At 43.5% G+C, this 19,753-nt stretch overlaps 1 protein-coding gene across 1 annotated transcript in view; it reads left to right on the top strand.

The window, feature by feature from the left end:
• The window catches only part of NSFL1C (NSFL1 cofactor), a 565,621-nt gene extending 551,199 nt beyond the window's left edge, over positions 1-14,422 (top strand). Inside the window, exon 9 of the mRNA XM_044090438.1 lies at positions 14,089-14,422. Coding sequence (XP_043946373.1) covers positions 14,089-14,251 — 163 coding nt within the window. The 3' untranslated portion in view covers positions 14,252-14,422. The remainder of the gene's footprint in view (positions 1-14,088) is intronic.
• Positions 14,423-19,753: the final 5,331 nt, after the last annotated feature.

Here is a 19,753-nt window from a genome sequence, read left to right as displayed (position 1 = left end):
TAACCATTCCTTAAAATGTGGCTATGATGCACTGGAGGCTTCCTTTAGATCAGCCATGACTGGCACAGTTATAAGAAGGCATGCATGGTTGAAAGAACAGGTCTTGCCGGATCATGTTAAAGCAAAACTATTAGATGCTCCTATGGATAAGGTCAGTTTATTTGGTTCTCCTGCTCAACAGGTACTGAAGAAAATGGAAGAGAAGGCAAAATCTGTACAAACAGTGAAAGATTTCTAGGTTCAGCCTCCAAGGTTTAGCAGGAACTGGCCTTCCAAAAATTGGTACTTTCCAGACTCCTCTAAAACTCAGAGAGGCAGGAATAGGCGTTCAAGAGGCAGAAATCAATCCAGAGGAGGTGCCTACAGGGGACGCCAGTGGCAAGGTAACAACCAACGAGGCACAGACACAACTACTACCACTGCAACAGGACAATCACAGTGACTTGGCTCTGGCACCGCCTACCAGGGAACAAATAGCAGCACCCTTAGGCGGAAAGTTAGCCTTATTTTCAAAAAACTGGCACTATATCACAAGAGACAAGTGGATTTTGCAAACTATAGACCAAGGCTACAGGTTTCATTTCCACACTTTACCAGGAAAAAGAGGAATGCCAAACCTACCACCAAATCAAAAGACAGAAGCTCTAAAACAAATAGCTCAATTAGCAAACATGAGAGCTGTGGAAAGGGTACCATCTATGGAACAAGGCAAGGGATTTTACTCCAGACTATTCCTGGTACCAAGAAAAGAGAAAAATTGGAGGCCTATTCTCGACCTGTCCGCTTTAAACACATTCATCATTGTTCCAAAATTCAAAATGCTGACCCTAAAGCAACTTCTTCCCATGCTGGGCAAGGAGTATTGGCTGGTAACTCTAGATCTCAAGGAGGCATACCTGCACGTCCCCATACAACCAAATTGCAGAAGATACCTCAGATTTCTTGCAGGATCAGAGCACTATCAATTCTCAGCATTGCCCTTTGGCTTATCTACTGCGCCCAGAGTGTTCACGAAATGCCTGGCATCAGTAATCGCTCACTGCAGGCTTCAGGGAATCCAAATATATCCATACCTGGACGACTGCCTGATACAAGCGGACAACAAAAACAAGCTAACAGAAGAGTTACAAAGAGTCATTTGCTTACTACAAGCCCTGGGATACACAGTCAATATAAAAAAGTCAAGACTGATACCATCCCAAAGAATAACCTTCTTAGGTGCAGAATTGGACACAGTAAAACAGATGGCATTCCTAACTGCAGAAAACAAGAACAACTTCCTCTCTACTTCTTGGCATTAACAAAGCAGAACAAACTAACAGCAAGGAAAGTACTGCAGGCCTTGGGCTTCATGGCATCCTGCATAATCCTGGTCCCCCATGCCAGACTGCATATGAGAAAGCTACAGTGGTACCTAAAGAATTTATGGTCTCAACACAGGCACAGCTTAGGAACCGAAATACCACTAATTCCATGCCTGAAACAAGAGTTCCTATGGTGGGCTCAGGCATGCCAGTCAAACCCAGGTTTGCCCTTCCACAGCATTCAACCAAGCCAAACCATCACAACGGACGCCTCAGACCTCGGTTGGGGCCCACATGCTGGACAAGTGCATACAAGGCTTATGGACTCCAGATCAGCTGCACCTGCACATAAACCAAAAAGAAATGCTGGCAGTAAAACTAGCAATCCAGAATTTCAGACCATTCCTCCAAGAAGGCCAGTTGATGATAAGGACAGACAACACCACAGTCATGTGGTACATCAACAAACAGGGAGACACTCATTCATACCCTCTATGCCGGATGGCACTGGACCTATGGAATATGGCTCTGAGTTACAACATTCAGTTACAAGCAATTTTTGTACCGGAAAAGAAAACATCCTAGCAGACATATTAAGCAGAACTACCTCGGATGCTCACGAATGGATGCTACACCCGGACATCTTCAAGGTCATCACAAAGAAATGGGGACTGCCACAAATGGACCTATTCGCATCCCCACTCAATCACCAGCTCAAGAAATTCTGCACAAGGACGTACCACCCACTTGCTTGGAAGGTGGACTCTCTATCCTTCAGTTGGAAAGGCCTGACAGCATATGCATTCCCACCTCTTCCTTTGATGCACAAGGTGCTATTGAAAATCAAAGAGGAACGTCTAAGGATCATTCTGATAGCTCCAGATTGGCCAAGACAACATTGGTACCCATTACTGAGGAGCATGTCTCGGGGGAAAATGTGGACACTACCCCTGATTCCTTTGATGTTAACTCAGAGCGACTACAGCATCCTGCATCCAAACCTGAAAACTCTGCAACTGACTGCCTGGAACATTACATAAGAGCAACTAACCCAGATTTATCCCAAAGGGTTAAAGACATTATCCTTGGGGCCCGCAGACCCTCAACAAGAAGGAACTATGCAGGAAAATGGAAAAGGTTTCTCATTTGGAGTACCGAGAGGGGCAAAGATGTGTCAAAGGTAGACATTGCCAACATCCTGGAGTATTTGGCAGAGCTTTTCCATACAGGCCTGTCCTATTCCTCCATCAAGATACATGCATCAGCTATTTCTGCAGAATACAGCTTCGATCCCCCTGTCTTTTCGCATCCTCTACTCAGGCAGTTTCTGAGAGGAATTAAGAATGTAAAACCTCCTAGGAAACCACCATTATCAGCATGGGACTTGAACTTTGTGCTAGAAAAATTGACACTTCCCCCCTTTCGAACCAGCAGCAACAGCAGATCTTCAACACCTATCCTGGAAAACTGCTTTCCTGCTGGCAGTTACCTCAGCAAGAAGGATTTCTGAGCTACAGGCTTTAATGGCAGTACAACCCTTCCTAATCTTCCATCAAGATAGAGTGTCCATGAGAACTAATCCTACATTTATGCCTAAGGTGGTATCCAGAGTGTCTTTAAACCAGGCAATCCACCTACCTACCTTCTTCCCCAATCCACAGAACAGGGGGGAAAGACTGCTGCATACTTTGGATGTACATAGACAGTTGCGCTACTACCTGGACAGAACCAAGGGCAATAGAAAAACTGACCAGCTTCTGGTAGCATATGCAACAGGAAGGGAAGGAAAAGCAATTTCCAAACAGACAATCTCCAAGTGGATAGGAAATTGCATTAGATTCTGTTACTCCTACCATGGAAAGCAAATTCCACAGAACATAAGGCCTCATTCTACAAGGGCTACAGCCACTACCACAGCTTTCTTACGAGGAGTGGCTACCAAGGACATTATAGAGGCTGCTACTTGGACCTCCGTGCATACATTTGCCAAGCATTATAACTTACCTCTATACTCTAGATCCCGAGCAGGGTTTGCCACTGCTGTTTTGCAAGGGATCCTAACTACACCATAATTTCTTCTTCCTCCTCCCCTGGTTTGGCTATGGTATTCTACCCATTTGTAAGGACTGCAGATGCATCCTTGAAGGACATAGTACAGTTTTGTACCTACCATAAATGTAGATGTCCGAACAGGATTGCATCTGCAGTCAGGATTACCCACCCTCCTTCCCCTCTGTGGTATCCCTAGGGTATTTGCCCACCTAATAGCTAGCTGGGGGGGGATCTATTATGGTGTATTTGTTTGTATATATGTACATACATGATTATTTTTTGTGTTTGCCTTCTACTATTTGGAAACATTGGCATTTATCCAAAATTTAGCTATCCAAGAGGGCAACTGGCATCTGGGGCAAGAAACACTGAGGAAAATGGCGTCGGCTGATGCCTTTATACCCGAAGAACTGCAGCTATGACGTCGAGTGAAGTGCGACACCAGCCGAGGCCAGACCCAGACTTTGGAATCCAGCCGACCGAAGGGCTGCCTGACGACAGGACAACCCATTTGTAAGGACTGCAGATGCAATCCTGTTCGGACATCTACATTTATGGTAGGTACAAAACTGTACTTTCTCTGCACTGCCCTTTGGGTTATCTACTGCGCCCAGGGTCTTCACAAAGTGCCTGGCTCCAGTAATTGCATTTTGCAGGCAAATAAATATTCAAATATACCCATACCTGGACGATTGTCTAATTCAGGCAGAAAACAGGGACATTCTTCTAAAACATCTGGCGTTTGTAAAAAGGGTTCTAACTTGTCTGGGATACATCATAAACGAAAATAAATCACAACTGGTACCCTCTCAAAAAATTACATTCCTGGGTGCAAGCTTGAATACAACTGCCCAGATGGCTTACCTTACGCCAGAAAAGCAAATTCATTTGGTAACTTACTTCAAACAGGTGGCCACAAAAACCCTGCTATCTGCAAGACAAATTCTGCAAGCCTTGGGGTTCATGGCCTCCTGCATTCTTCTAATTCCATATGCAAGACTGCATATGAGGAAACTTCACTGGTACTTAAAAAGTTTATGGAGTCAACATTGTCACAGCCAGGAAACAATACTTCCTATCATACCTTGCCTGCAACTAGAGTTCCTATGGTGGGCAGAGGCCTGCTACCAGAACAAGGGATTGCCGTTCACTCCACCCCCTGCCGCCCAAACCCTAACTGCAGACGCATCAGACTATGCTTGGGGGGCTCATCTGGCAGGGAAGTGCATTCAGGGCAAATGGAGCCCAAATCAAATGCACCTTTATGTCAATCAAAAAGAGATGCTAGCTGTACAGAATGCACTGACAGCCTTCAAAGACTACCTTCATCCAGGACAATTAATTATAGACAGACAACAACACAGTTATGTGGTACATAAACAAGCAGAGGGGTACACACTCCTACCCCCTTTGCAGACTAGCCATGGCATTGTGGAACACGGGCTTGACCTATCATATACAACTACAAGCTCAATTCTTGCCAGGAAAGCTGAATACTCCGGCAGACGAACTAAGCAGAAATCTCATGGACCCACACGAATGGAAACTGGAACCACGGATTTTCAACATGCTGACACGCAAATGGGGGAGTTCAGACATGGATTTTTTGCCTCGCCCCAGAACTATCAGTTGGACAAATTCTGCACAAGAAACATCCCAAAAGAGCCTGGAAAGTGGATGCTCCATCATTTACCTGGAAAAAACGATCAGTCTATGCTTTTCCCCCTCTGCCTCTGCTCTCCAAAGTTCTACTAAAAGTCAAACAGGACAAACCAAAAATGATTTTCATTGCTCCAGACTGGCTTCGCCAACACTGGTACCCACTCCTGCGCAGTGCGTCACACCTTCCACCGTGGCACCTGCCTCGGACACCTTGCTTACTGTCTCAGCAGAACAACCAAATTCTGCACACTCAGCTCCAAACTTTGAATCTTGCAGCGTGCCTAATCACCTAAATTCACCGGTAACATCCCTCAGCAAACCTGTGATAGATGTCATTTTGGAGGCAAGAAGGCCTAGTACTAGAAAATCTTATGCTGACAAATGGAAAAGATTCTGTGCCTGGAATCGATCACAAGGGATAAGAACAGCAGTGCCCAATATTCCTCAGATTTTACAGTACTTAACTGAGTTGCTTCACAAGGGCCTCTCCTTTTCTTCCATAAAAATCCATGCCTCAGCCATTTCAGCTCATTACAACACAGAGCCTCCCCTCTTCTCTCATCCTCTGGTGAAGCAGTATCTCAGAGAGGCCAAAAACCTAAGACCACCCAGGAGGGCTCCAACCCCTGCCTGGGACCTCAATTTTGTATTGGAAGAACTCACTCTTCCTCCTTTCGAGACAGCTGTTACTGCAGACTTAGTTTCTCTCCTGGAAAACAGCTTTCCTTTTAGCAGTCACTTCAGCTAGAAGGATTTCCTAATTACAGGCTCTTATGGCAGTGGAGCCTTTCATTATTTTTCATGTGGACAGGGTGTCTATCAGGACCAATCCATCCTTCATGCCTAAGGTGGTATCCAGTGTGGCTCTTAATCAGACCATTCATTTCTTTCCCAATCCACAGAACAAGGGGGAGCGAATTCTGCATTCATTGGATGTACACAGACAACTTAGATTTTACTTAAACAGGACAAAATCTCTAAAAATCTGAACTACTGGTGGCATTTTCTGCAGGGGCAGAGGGAAAAGCTATTTCAAAGCAGACTATTTCCAAATAGATAAGCCACTGTATTCATTTCTGCTATATGCACCATGGTAAAACTATCCCCCAGGGGATCAGATCTTATTCCACCAGGGCTGCATCTACTTCTACAGCTTTTTCTCAGAGGTGTTCCTACCAGAGACATTCTAGAAGCTGCTACCTGGAGCTCAGTTCATAGGTTCACCAAACATTACCATTTACCTTTCTTCTCTAAATCCAGAGCTGGCTTTACCACTGCTGTCCTGCAGGGTCTTATAGCTGGTCCTAATGCTGGTTAAATCCATCATCCCAACCATAGCTTTGGGAATCTACCCAAATGGTAATGACTGCAGTAGTGAAACACAAAGAACATAGTACAGTTGTGTACACTTACCATAAATGTAGATGTTCAAGTGTATCCACTGTTGCAGTCCTGGTTACCCTCCCTCCAACCCCCTGTTTTTCTCTTACTATACCTCTACTTTCCTTTACTATGCTTAAAAGCCTTTTTGGTGTATTTGCTTTTGTTTGGAGGTATATTTTTGTGTTTTTAATTACTAAAATATTTGGCTTCCCATTTGGGGGCACCTGACATCTGGGGCAAGAAAAACTGTTGTAATGGCGTCGTCTACATGTTTTATACCCCTGACGACCTGACGTCATGGAAGAAGGGACAGCAACCGACACAGGACGCAAGACTTTGTTAATCAGGCCGACTGAGGGCAACATGCCAGCAGACTGTCCAAATATAATGACTGCAACAGTGAATACACTCTAACATCTACATTTATGATAAGTGTACACAACTGTACTTTTTATACTCCTGACATCATGGAAGAAACAGCATCCGACGCAGAAATCCCAAGACTGGTATTCAGGCCGGCTGAGGGCTACCTGCAGGAAGATAACCCAAATGTGATGACTGCAACAGTGAATACACTCTGACATCTATATTTATGGTAAGTGTACACAAATCTACTTTACTCCTGTAGATCCTGCCTTCTTAGATGGCTTCCTGGCTTGCATCTAAAATCCCAGATTCCCAACCCCTTGCACCTAAGCACCCAGACAGGTTTTACAAAGTCCCTGAAGATGCAGGATTTCTCTTCGAGGCTGCTTCTGCAGACCCCCCCACCACCACCACCACCACCACCACCATTTCTGTGGCAGCAGATAAAGCCTCCAAATTGCTTCCTTCGACCTCCCTCCCTCCTTCTGACGAGGAGAGCAGGTCAGTGGAGCGCCTAGGCAAAAAAGTGTACACTTCTGCCACTTTAGCAGTGAGAGTCATTAATTACCAGACACACATGGCCAAATGTTCATTGGCCCTCCTTTCTGATAACAGTGAGAGCCATTAATTACCAGACACACATGGCCAAATATTCATTGGCCCTCCTTTCTGATAACAGTGAGAGCCATTAATTACCAGACACACATGGCCAAATGTTCATTGGCCCTCCTTTCTGATAACAGAGAGAGCCATTAATTACCAGACACACATGGCCAAATGTTCATTGGCCCTCCTTTCTGATAACAGTGAGAGCCATTAATTACCAGACACACATGGCCAAATGTTCATTGGCCCTCCTTTCTGATAACAGTGAGAGCCATTAATTACCAGACACACATGGCCAAATGTTCATTGGCACTCCTTTCTGATAACAGTGAGAGCCATTAATTACCAGACACACATGGCAAAATGTTCATTGGCCCTCCTTTCTGATAACAGTGAGAGCCATTAATTACCAGACACACATGGCCAAATGTTCATTGGCCCTCATTTCTGATAACAGTGAGAGCCATTAATTACCAGACACACATGGCCAAATGTTCATTGGCACTCCTTTCTGATAACAGTGAGAGCCATTAATTACCAGACACACATGGCCAAATGTTCATTGGCACTCCTTTCTGATGTTGTTAATCACTTGAGTGACCTCCCTGATTCCCTGGCTAAGGCCAAAATCTCTAGCCTCTTACATTCCTGCACTCAAGTGTCTATACACTCTATTAAGTGCAGTTATGATGCAGTCGAGGCTTCTTCTAGAGCTGCAGCCTCAGGGTCTGTCATCAGGAGATATTCCTGGTTTAGGCTGCAGCCTCTCCCTGAGCATATCAAGTCAAAACTTACAGATGCTCCCGTAGACAACAAATCCTTATATGGGTCAGCAGCTGCTGAACTTTTTAAGGCCTTTCGGGAGAAGAGTAAGGAACTCCAGGAGCTCGGACACATTTTTGTCTCCCCTGTTCCATGTTTTCAAGGAAACTATCCTGCCAAAACTTCCTATGTAAAAGGAGACCTACTAGACCAATGCCATCCAAAGGTAAAAAGAATGCCAGGAAATGGACCCTTTCTAGGCCTGCTGTCTCTATTCCTGCTACTAAACAGCCCTTTTGTCCTAAGTCTGGTAGTCTGTGACCACCAGCAATTCAATCCAGACACTCCTCTTTCCATACGTATAGTCCTACCCGGCTTGGAGGCAAATTACCTAGGACTCTTGGGTCCTCTCGATTGTAAAGCAGGGATATTTCATGGTGTGGGACACCAGACCCACCTTCAAAGGCCTTCCACAACCCCCTAGAGACCAAATGGATTCCTTTGCCACAGTGCTACAGGACCTTCTCTCTCAAGGCACAATTCAGGAGGTTCCATCTCAATCAAGAGGAAAGGGATTTTACTTCAGGATGTTCCTGGTTCCAAGGAAAGTGTGTCCGTGGAGACCAATCTTGCATTTGTTTCTTCTCAACACCTTCCTCCAGGTCCCATCCTTTCGGATTCTCACACTTCCTACTCTTCTACCCCTGATCCCTCAGGCCTTCCTGGTGTCATTAGATATGAAGGATACCTACCTACACATCAGTCGCTCCTCTGTTCAGGAAATTCCTCCATTTGTCAGTGGGTTCTGCACATTTTCAGCTCTGTGCTTTGCTGTTTGGTCTCTCTACAGCCCCAAGAATGTTCACAAAGTGCCTAGCCCCAGCTATTGCCTTTGCCAGAACCCAGGGGATCCAGCTATTCCCCTATCAAGACGATATCCTGATCCAGGCCTCATCTATTCATTTGGTCTTGCCACACCTAGAAGTCACTATGTCCCTCTTGAAAAGTCCGGAGTTCACCATATACCTTCAAAAATACTCAGTGATATCCTCACAGGATCATGTGTTCTTGGGATGCAGGATCCTAACAGGACAAATGGCCTGCCTTCCTCCAGACAAGATTCTGTCCCTTTTTTGGATACTAGTTGGTCATTGGTTATTTTTCTGCTGTTTTTCTGCTGCTTTTCTTCGTGGTTTTGCAAGATTCTGTCCCTCACTTCTTATTTCAAGGGGATACTTCCTCTCAAAGCCCTGTTGGCCAGGGAGTTCCTCAGGCTCTTGGAGTACATGGCCTCCACCATCCCCATGGTACCCCTAACAAGGCTTCACATAAGGAAATTTCAGTGGTACTTGAGAACAGTCTGGAAGCAACACCTTCACCCCCTGGAGTTAGTTTCCACTGCTACCATGCCTTTCCAGGGAGTTGCATTGGTTGATTTCCCAAATACAGGCCAACCCGGGCCTTCCCCCCCCTTCTGCCCAATCAGGACATGTACACAGATGCTTTGGATACAGGTTGGGGAGCAACCTTGGAAAAATGGAGTTTGAGAGACATGTGGTCCCTGAGCCAACACAGAGACCACATCAATATCAAGGAGATGGGAGCCTTGATATTGGCACTTCACATCTTCAAGGATTGTATCTTGCCAGGGATGCTGAGGTGGCACACAATGCCACAGTGACTTGGCACATCAACAAACGGGGGGACAAGGTTACCTCCTGTGCAGATTGGCTCTGCAGGCATAGGAAATAGCCCTAGAGTGACAAGTCAACATTCTAGCTGTATATGTTCCTTCAGCAAAGAATGTGATGGCAGATTCTATAAGAAGGACCATGACACAGTCTCGTAAAGGGATGTGTTCCTGGACCTGTTACATCGATGGGGTATTCCAGAAGTGGATCTTTTTGCCTCCCCTATGAACAGACAACTACTACTAACCTTCTGCTCCAGGATGCCCTATTCCAAAGCATGGGAGGGTGGAAGCACTTTCATTCCCTTGGAGGGGGGTGTTTGCTTATGCATTCCCCCTTCCTATTCATACAAAAATTTCTGTTGGAAGATTTTCAGAGAACAACCCAAATTCTTGTTGGTGACCCCCTACTGGCCAAGGCAGCACTGGTTCCCCCTCTTACATCTAGCCAAGGGCAGTCACCATAAGTTACCCCACCAGATGGATCTGCTCACACAGGAGAAGGGAACTCTTGTACACCCCCGACTATCTACCCTGAACCTTACATTGTGGATGATAGGGCACTGATTCCGTTCAGACACCTTTACACAGAGGAAGTGCTTCAGTATCTGCAGGAGGCCAGAAAACCAACTATCAGAAAATCTTATTTATCCAAGTGGAAGAGGTTTTCTGTCTGGTGTCCGAAACAAAATTTCCCACCACTCAAGGTAGAACTTCCAGTGGGTTTTGTCTTACCTGTGTGAAGTGATTAACTTGGGCTTGTATTCCTCCATTAAGACACACTTATCTGCCATCTCAGCATGCCTTTTTCACACCCCTCCTCTAGCTCCTAGACCACAAGTTAAGCTATTTTTGAAGTGGGTACTTCACCTTAGACCACCAAGGAAGCCTGTCCCACCTTCTTGGGATCTAAATTTTGTTCTGGAAATATTAACCCTAGCACCCTTTGAGCCAGCCAAGGACTGTTCTCTCCAGCACTGTACTTGGAAAACTATCCTCTTGGTGGCTGTTACATCATCCAGAAGGGTTTCTGAACTGCAAGCCCTCATTGTCTCCCTCCCCTTTACAGTTTTCCACAAGGACAGGGTTTGTTTACATACTAATCCATCCTTTATGCCCAAAGTTGTTAATGACCTTCCCTTGAACCAGGCCATCAACCTCCCTACCTTCATGCCTTCACCTCAGAACCCTGCGAAAAGGATCCTCCACGCCTTGGATGTACATAGACAACTCAGATTCTATTTGGCCAAGACCACATCCATCCGTAAATCAGACAGACACTGTCTTTTACCACCCAAAAGACCTAGGATGTCCTGTTTCAAGCAAACCATTTATTCTTGGATCTGTAAAACCATCTCCCTTTACTACAAAGCCCATGGCATAAGGCTTCCCTTCCCAGTTGAGGCACATTCCACTAGGGTGGTGTCCTCCTCTGGTGCCTTCTTTAAGGGTTTAGATACAGCTTCTGTTTTAGAAGCAGCTACATGGTCATCTGTCCATACTTTCACCAAACAGTATAAGTTGGACATCATTTTTAGGTCCAGAACAGGATTTGCCAGAGCCATCTGTCATGGCTTTGTGAAAAATGCTTCTGTTCCTCCTCCCAACTCTCAGTAGCAGGAGCTTTTGCACAATCCCTAATTTTATGGATACAGCAGCATATGAATAGAAGGACATAGTATTGTTATGTAAAGTCTTACCATAACTTTAGATGTCCTCTTCTATATGCTGCTGTGTATAGTCTCCCACCCTGACTTCCCCCTGACGCTTGCCTGACTCCTGAGTACCCACTCTATAGTCGCTGATTTTCAGTGGCATCCAGTTCTGAGGTAGGTGTGTGCTGACATCCGCTTTATACCTGACGTCCGTTTATGGCTGATGTACTCTGATTGATGCAGATCATCGCATGTACCTTCGCAGTAGCAGCTAACATTTGTAGAATGGCTGGATGTACGAGTCAACCAGAGGCAGACTCCCGAATGTTATGGATACAGCAGCATATAAAAAAGGACATCTAAAGTTATGGTAAGATTTTACACAACAATACTTTCTGCCATCATTCTCTGGAAGTACAAAGGTACATTTAATGTTTCCCTGCAGAACCTGGTAACTATACAGACCGTCTTATTTTGGTCTTCGGCTTTCTTTCACAACTTTGATTTTTGTTTGGAATTTAAGTTGACGCTTTACATTGAATTTGCTTAGTTCGTTCTGCAAGTAAGATTTTTGATAAAGAACCAGTTTTATGGTTTTGCATTAATGTTCGTAGTAACAAGTTAATGAGCAGTTTCTTTCTTTAAAAAAATACATTGTTTTAAAATGGATTGATTATCTCTTCCTGTAAGAGAGAGAGGTTTTTTTTTTGTTTTGTTTTTTTTGCATTAAAGCCTTTAAAGCCCATTTGTTTTACTACTTGGTAGACTGGCCTGATAGCAAAATTAAAAAAATAAAAACTGCGGGACCATCTTTCTAATGAGGCAGCAATTGATGTACAAACATTAATAGTTCACATCCTGTCCGAGCTACTTGTTAAACACCATAGGCTCTCATAAAATGTTCTTGTATGTCATTATATATTAAATGTTGGAGTTGTAGGATTTCTTGTCTTGTACAGCACTAAACATGCTAGCTTGAGACTCTTGGCAGACTTCCAAGCCCCAAGGACTTCTGGGAACAAAAGCTGAGTGAGAGGTAATTAATGCTATCATAGTGACTTGTTTTGGGGTTTTTTGTTTGTTTTTTGTTTTTTTTTTTTGTTTGTTTTTTTTAACTGTTCCTATTCCTGCCATTCCCAGAGCAAGAAGGGGCTGTGGTCTCCCCATTGAAGTGCTATTTGTATGATAATCGAGATTGGCAATTTCACTGTTTTAGTTGCCTTCGTGTTGTCTCTCCGGGCTTCTTTGGGTGGGGGTGGGATGGAGAGACTCTGTATCAGTTGTGTGCAAGCAAGCCTGTCTCTTTACTGTTAACACAGAAAACAATAGTGTAATTATTATATCCATTTTTTCTTTATTTAGAAACCACTAGTGTTACTTCACAATCGGGATGGTGGAATGCATTACATAAGGAATGGGGTCATCCTTCCAGGGTGTGTGTGTGTGTGTGTAGTAAGACTGCATCAGGATACGTTGGGCAGTTCTGGAGGCCATACTTCAGACAATAAATCAGGAATGTAGAAGGTATGCAAGGCAAGGTTAGTACAAAGATCAATGGGAGATATATAGGGACTTGCTGTGAGAAGAATGAAAATTGGATGGGAAATTGTGGACAGATTGCATTGTTGGAAAACATATGGTTAGGGGTGTAGATGAAGTGAGTAAGACAGAGTGAGAAAAGGGGGACATTTGTGGCAGCTGGAAGAGTTTGACGTCTCAAGGTAGATTAGCATCTGTTGGTTTGCAGAAACTGTAAAAGGGCACTGGAATTTATAGTCGGACAGGTTCTGCCTCATGTTAGTTGGATAAATACTTAAATGAGTGCTGATTACCTAATATCATTCCATTTCAGCATGTGGCGGTAAGAGGCTTTAAAGAAGTCTGCCTTATGTTGTCCCTCTGTTTTCTGGCTTCATCCATTCATAATTATTAATTTTACCTTGTATTCCTCAACAATACTTCTGCTGTACTGCAGTGCCAGACTGCTAGACTTTAGAATACTAGAGTATTATCCAAATAACCACTTCAAATAGGAAACGTGTGTGTGTATATTTATTTCTGTATGTATCGTAAAGTATGAGAGAAAAAAACTAGTATGTAGTGTAGGCATCAGAAGCTGCAGTATTCATTGAATGATTGAGAGTCGTGAGATGGTGGTCTTGGAGTGGGCTTTGCTTAAGGCAGGGTCAGAAGCTGATAACAGGTCCCTGAAGAACCAACTTCATTAAGGAATATCTGGTGCATTTAATCAAGTAGTGAATGAAAATCAAACATAATAAGAATTCCATGTTACAAGCATAAACTCCCATGTATGTAGTGTTTTGGCATAGTTATATGCATTTCTGTTAATGTGGTTGATGATGAATGCTTATGTTAGACTTGTCATAAAGGTGCAGTGATGAGCTGAATAGTCAATCTAAGATTTGAGTTGTTAATTTTTAATTGTCCACTTAGTGTGCAATTGTTTGTGTTACAGCAGCGTTGGATTGTTAAAGTGGATGTTTATGACTAGAACTGAAGTAATTGGTCATATTTTTCACAGCTTTAAACAGAGTCCACACATCAAGCTGTTTTCTGATTGTTGATGTAATGTTTCTTGTTCTTGCAGGATTCGTGACATACGGCAGTTCATTGTTGACGCACGCCCGGCAATGGGTGCTACTGAATTTGTGCTGATGACTACTTTTCCGAACAAAGAGCTGATAGATGAGGACCAAACTCTAAAGGATGCTAACCTTCTTAATGCTGTTATAGTGCAGCGATTAAAGTAGAAGTCTGCTTCAACCATTGCTGTGGCAGGTTATGCCTATAAACATGGAAAAAGTGCACGCCTGCTGCGGTTTGGATTCCTAGAACTGTGCTGGACATTTTTGCCGACTTTAGTTGACATTTTTGCAGGCTGTGGTGGACTGTGGACTTAAATAAAGCTTTTAAAAAGGAAACCTATTTGCTGTAAAGATTTTTCACTGGTTTGGGGTCACACCCTTTGTAGATGCTGTGAATAGTGCATTAGGTGTGCCCAAGTGGATCATCCACTGAGGCCTCATTGCTCAGCTCCATGCTTTAATTGAGGCAAGTTTGTTGTATAAAAGTTAGTGTTTATTTTATTTTTTCTTTTTGATGAGATTCCTTGTTTGGTTTGTTCCAGCTAGCTTAAAGAACAAGATTAAGTGTGCTGGTACTTTCAGTGCACATTTTCTGACATCTTTGCTTTAATGCCGTGTGCACCATGCTGTTTTTGAGGTCCCGTTACACAGTAAGAAACCCCATTTATTGGGATCAGTGAACTGGTGCTGCTTTTGGCTTACATTTACAAGTGGTCTTTGAAGAGAGTCTTTTGGCCTTTTTAACTGTCATACACTCTTTGGAGAAGTTAAGGAGTCCACATCCTGTTTTAAAGTAGCAAACGAATAAAAACATTTTCTTATGAAATCCAACTATATTTGTGCATCCCCACATGTATAGTACAGTGTCTACTTAATGCATTCACAAAAACAGAGACTAGGATGTATTCCTGTATACTGAAGAAGAGACGCACTTTTATTCTTTTATAGTTTGTTTTTGTGAGTATAAAAAAGGGGAAAAAGTTCCTCCTTGACTTTGTTACACTGAGCGCCTAAGGAGTATTTGTCTCCCGTATGTGCAGCCATTGGGCAGATGAGTAGTACTAGAGTGTATACATTATAGTTTTGTACCAGAGGGCATCTTCTTTTCTTTTATATGTGTAATAGATAGATATAGATACATATGCAAGTATGCATGGGGGGGGTGCAGTGTGGACTAAAGGCAGATCTAAAGGGATAGCTTTTTTGCCTTTGTGGTTTATCAAGTAGCATGGTTAGAAAGTTCTTTGAGCCTTGCAGTTTAAATTGTTATGCAGCTCCCATTTACCTATTTTATATGCATGTGTCTGTGTTCACGTCTGTATCTAAATGGAAGTAACCCCATTATAAGAATTTTAAAACATTATGTTCATGTAATGTGCGTCTGCCTTTAAGCAGTCACATTATATCAAGTCCAAGCAAAAGATAGCTGTATTAATACTTCTACACTTTCTCTCACTGCGCTCATTTGTGGTCTCAGAACAAATTAACATTTATGGCACACTTGTTTTATTTAGTTTCAGCTTTTACATATTGGGGTATTTTCTCCTGTGTAGTGTGTATTTTGCTCTTTTATGGTATCTCATTTGTTTACTTAGTCTGGCCTGTGCTGTCTCCTTGTCCTTGCTCACTATGCCAGGCTACCTTATAGGATGCATTTTAGGGCATCCCAGCCATCTCTGTTTGCTGCATGCTAACCATAAAAGCTGCTGCCAGTGTGTGACTTTGTGATTACAGGTTCATGATGTTGACAGTGCCACACTGCGAGTGTCCCATCATTTAACCCATTGCAGTCATCCATTTCATAGCAGTAGGGTTGTGCACTGTGTGTTTCTGCACAGGTGTCTCTTTTATGGTTACTGACAATACTTGGGACTTCTTTACATGTTTCACAGCAATCTTATGGTTAGTTTTGAAGGATTTGCTTGTCTGGACATTAGCTTTTTTTAAACGTATTTGCTGCTAATGTTCCAAGGGTTTCGTCCACATCTGCAGACCTGAAGCATGTGCACCCGCATGCACACTAATAAATAATCGCAGTTTGGCACACTCGGAGCACTTCAATCATTTTCTGAACTTCTAGTAAGGTCCCCTTACCAAGACCTGCTTTGACGTCATAGTTGAGCAAGGAGGTAAATGTTACTTTTTTTATGCAGCAGTGACATCATCAAAAACACCCTGATAAGAACTAAAAGGAGTCTTTTCAGTTTCTCGTGGAAACTGATGCACAAAACAAAAGGTTCATTTACTGATCGGGGGAATGGCTAGTAAGTTTTGGGGGCTTCATATTAGTAAAAAAAAAAAAAAAAGTTAACTCCATACAAACTGTGTTTCTTAGATGTAGTGCTGCCTTGAAGTATAGCACCAGATGTTTGCACGTTGTGGAGTTTTTGAGCTTCAAGTTAAGGTTATGTGTATGAGGATGGACTAGAAGATCTATACCTGGCAAAGACAATGACTTTCACTTGAGGTGGAATAGTTCTGAACTTTGTCAAATGATTACTGAAGCTGAGTGAAGAATAAAACAAGTAAAAGGAACTGGTGCCCCCCCTTAAGTAAAATATTGATGTATAAAAGCAAGGGGAGTTCAGGGATTAGAAAAGCAACCCCCACCTCCACCCTTGCAGAGGCAGCACATTGGTTCACTTTTGTAGCATAACGTTCTGTACAATATCACAGTGATCGTGATTTATCTTTCTTTGATTGCTGAGGCTCATGATATCTGGTTTTCATGGATCCACATGCAGGATCATTTAGTGGACCCTCAAGGTTTAGTAGGATCTGTTGACAGCTCTTTTTAGAGCTCCCTTCAAGATTTCCAGGAAATGCAAAAAACATTCTCATAGCAGACTTGCAATTCCAGACTCTCTGCAGGCAGAATTTTTCTAGCTGCTCTTACACAGGTGACACTTGTCATGGATGCCTGTTCCATAGAGTGTGGGGTAGTCATTATTTGGAGCAGACTATCCGAGGTAGTTAGTTGTCCCATGAGGCCAGCCTGCCCATCTTCATTCTGGAAATGAGGGCTATCCTCACATTGTTGCCATTTTGTGACTCCCTCTGATGCAGTAGCTATCTACTCCCAAAACATGACAAATGGCCATCAGTGTAATGGGGAGTGTCTTAGTTACCATTGGCTTCTCATTGCTACTCATGTAAGTGAAGCCACGTCCCTGTGGATAGTCTTTTTCCCTGCCTGCAGATTCCCCATTAGTGCTGTTACTTGCACTGTCTCTGCTCATTGCTGCTTTGGGTTATCATATCCAGCTTGGATCCAGGGCTGTGGCTCCTCCTCTACCCATAATTCCCTGAGATGTCCTTCGATTTACCTGTTGCAGTATCTTTTACAATAAGGATTCCCTGCCAAGGGTGGCCCTAACGTCCGGCCAGTATACCAAAGCCTTTAGGTTGCTTTAAGGTATGCTGTACATCACACGTATGCTGCCCGTGTATAATATAGAGCGTAAAGGTGACATCCGCACATAACATCTTCTGAACTGAGAGCCCCAGTAGGAATGGCAGTCCAAGATAAAAAGAGGTAACCAGTACATCCAGAAGAGAAAAGAACCAGGGGAAAGGAGGGAGGGACTGAATACTGCAACAGTGAAAAGAAGGACATCTACAGTTATTGTAAGATCTCACACAACTCTACTGCATCCTTCCATTTCATTGTTGCAGTACTCTTTAGAATAGGAAGAGTGCAAAAGCCCAGGAAGAAGACAGGGAGGAGGAAGGTCCAGCAGAGCTCTCCAGGAATCCATGGAAAATGGCTCTAGCAAAGCCATCTCTTGCTCTGGAAATCACATCCAACTTATAGTGCTTGGTAAATGTATGCACAGAAGACCAGGTAGCTGCCTCAAGAAAAGAGTTGATATCCAAATCCTTGAAAAAAGCACCAGAAGATGCCACAGCCCTAATAAAATGAGCCTTAACAGAAAAAGAAGGGCTCCTGCCATGGAAGGCATAACAAAAATAAATGACTTTAGAAATCCAAGAAACAGTTTGCTTGGAAACAACCAAATTAAGGATCTAGGATGAAAGGAAACTGAGCTGATCAGATTTATGAAAAGTCTTAGACAACTCAGACTTTACTTAGATAAGACTATGTACATCCAACGTATGCAGCACCTTCTCACTGGCAGATTACAAAGAAGGGAAAAAAGTGGGCAAAATAGTAGACTGATTAAGAGACAACTTATTCACCACCGTGGGCATAAAATGATTAGTACAAAGGGGTACCCTAAACTGTCTTATTGTAAAGAATACTGCAACAGTGAAGAGGACATCTACAGTTACGGTAAGATCTTGTGTAATTGTACTTTTTCTCAAAGTACCTCAGATCTCATTTGGCACTTGATCCAGAAGGGAGTGGTTTTCAAGGGCTCTCACTAAGGGAGAAAAGTAGTTTTTTGTTAGTCTGTCTTTTGCAGCTGCAGATTAGATTCTTCACTTATCTACTCCTTTTTCTGCTACCCTTTTCCCATAATGTTATGGTGTTTTCTTCTATTTCTCTAGCCATTCATTACTAGGGTGACTGTTGTCCATTGGGGCAGTTTTTCTATCTTTGTGTGTGTTCACTGTCTTAGCTGCTTAACATGTTTTTTTGCTTAACTAGTAGTTTGTGAGGGTAATCATCAGCATATCAGACAAGGTCGCTGGATTTAAATGTTCGGCCTGTGGCCCCAAAATACCATGGCAAGATCCACATTCTTTGTGTTTATTGCCTAAGGGGTAGCACATCTGGACACAAATTGCAAGGAGTGTGCTTCCTTTGGCCCTAGAGCTGTGCAAGTACACAGGGATAAATTGGTACTGAAGTGCCTTTATGCCAGTTGGTGAGCTCGGCAATGACAACTACAGAAGTCTGCACTGCATCCAATAAACTTGCCAAAGTTATGCCTGTAAAGGAAAAGGAGAGAGACCACTCAAAAGAGAGAAGAAAGAGAAAAGGGTGGAAAAGTCTAGGAAGTAGTCAACAGCTCTGTTGGAGTCTGGTAATCCAGCCCTTAACTCTGAGGTGTTCAGATCCAGTCTCCCAACTCTTCCTCCTTGCTTCTCAGCGGAACCAGTGAGCTCCAAGCTTCATTCTCCATTTTTACAGGAACAGCGATTCTCTCGACCACATTTGGTGACTACTATTTGTAGGTCCTTCCGTTTGTCTGAATCTCTCAAAAGCAGATATTGATATGATGATGCGGAAGTTCCTTCTGATGCAGATTCATCTCAGGGCATCCCAGTGCCTACCCTTCTGAGGCTTTGGGCACTGCTCCCTACTACCCTTCCACTAGTTTTTCCTGTTCTGGTCCACATTTTGGATCCAAGCCCACAGATCCTGGTGTTCCCTCAGGATCATTGACATTGGAGCTTGACAGACTTTTCACTTTTTTTTTTAACTCCCCCTCCCCCCTACCCTCGACTTTGGCACAGTGGGATCAGGATGCATGTCAGAGACAAAGCCTTGGAACAGGGGGCTTGGCTCTACTCTGAAGTTTTCAGATCCATCCTTTTCTTCGGTGCTTGACATGTCAGCACCACTCTGTCTACCTTGGAACCAGGGAGAGTCAGAGCAGTGGGCATCTCTCCAGTCCCTCTTTTGGATTGGAAGAACACTTCCTCTGCCCCAGTTGCATCTTTGGCAATCAAGGCATTTGAGAGGATTCTTGCCAAATC

This window comes from Protopterus annectens, chromosome 12.part0, assembly GCF_019279795.1.
Source record: "Protopterus annectens isolate FY-2018-M chromosome 12.part0, PAN1.0, whole genome shotgun sequence".
Classification (NCBI taxonomy): domain Eukaryota; kingdom Metazoa; phylum Chordata; order Ceratodontiformes; family Protopteridae; genus Protopterus; species Protopterus annectens.
The sequence above is the reverse complement of the archived record's forward strand: the minus strand, read 5'-3'. Positions and strand labels throughout refer to the sequence as shown.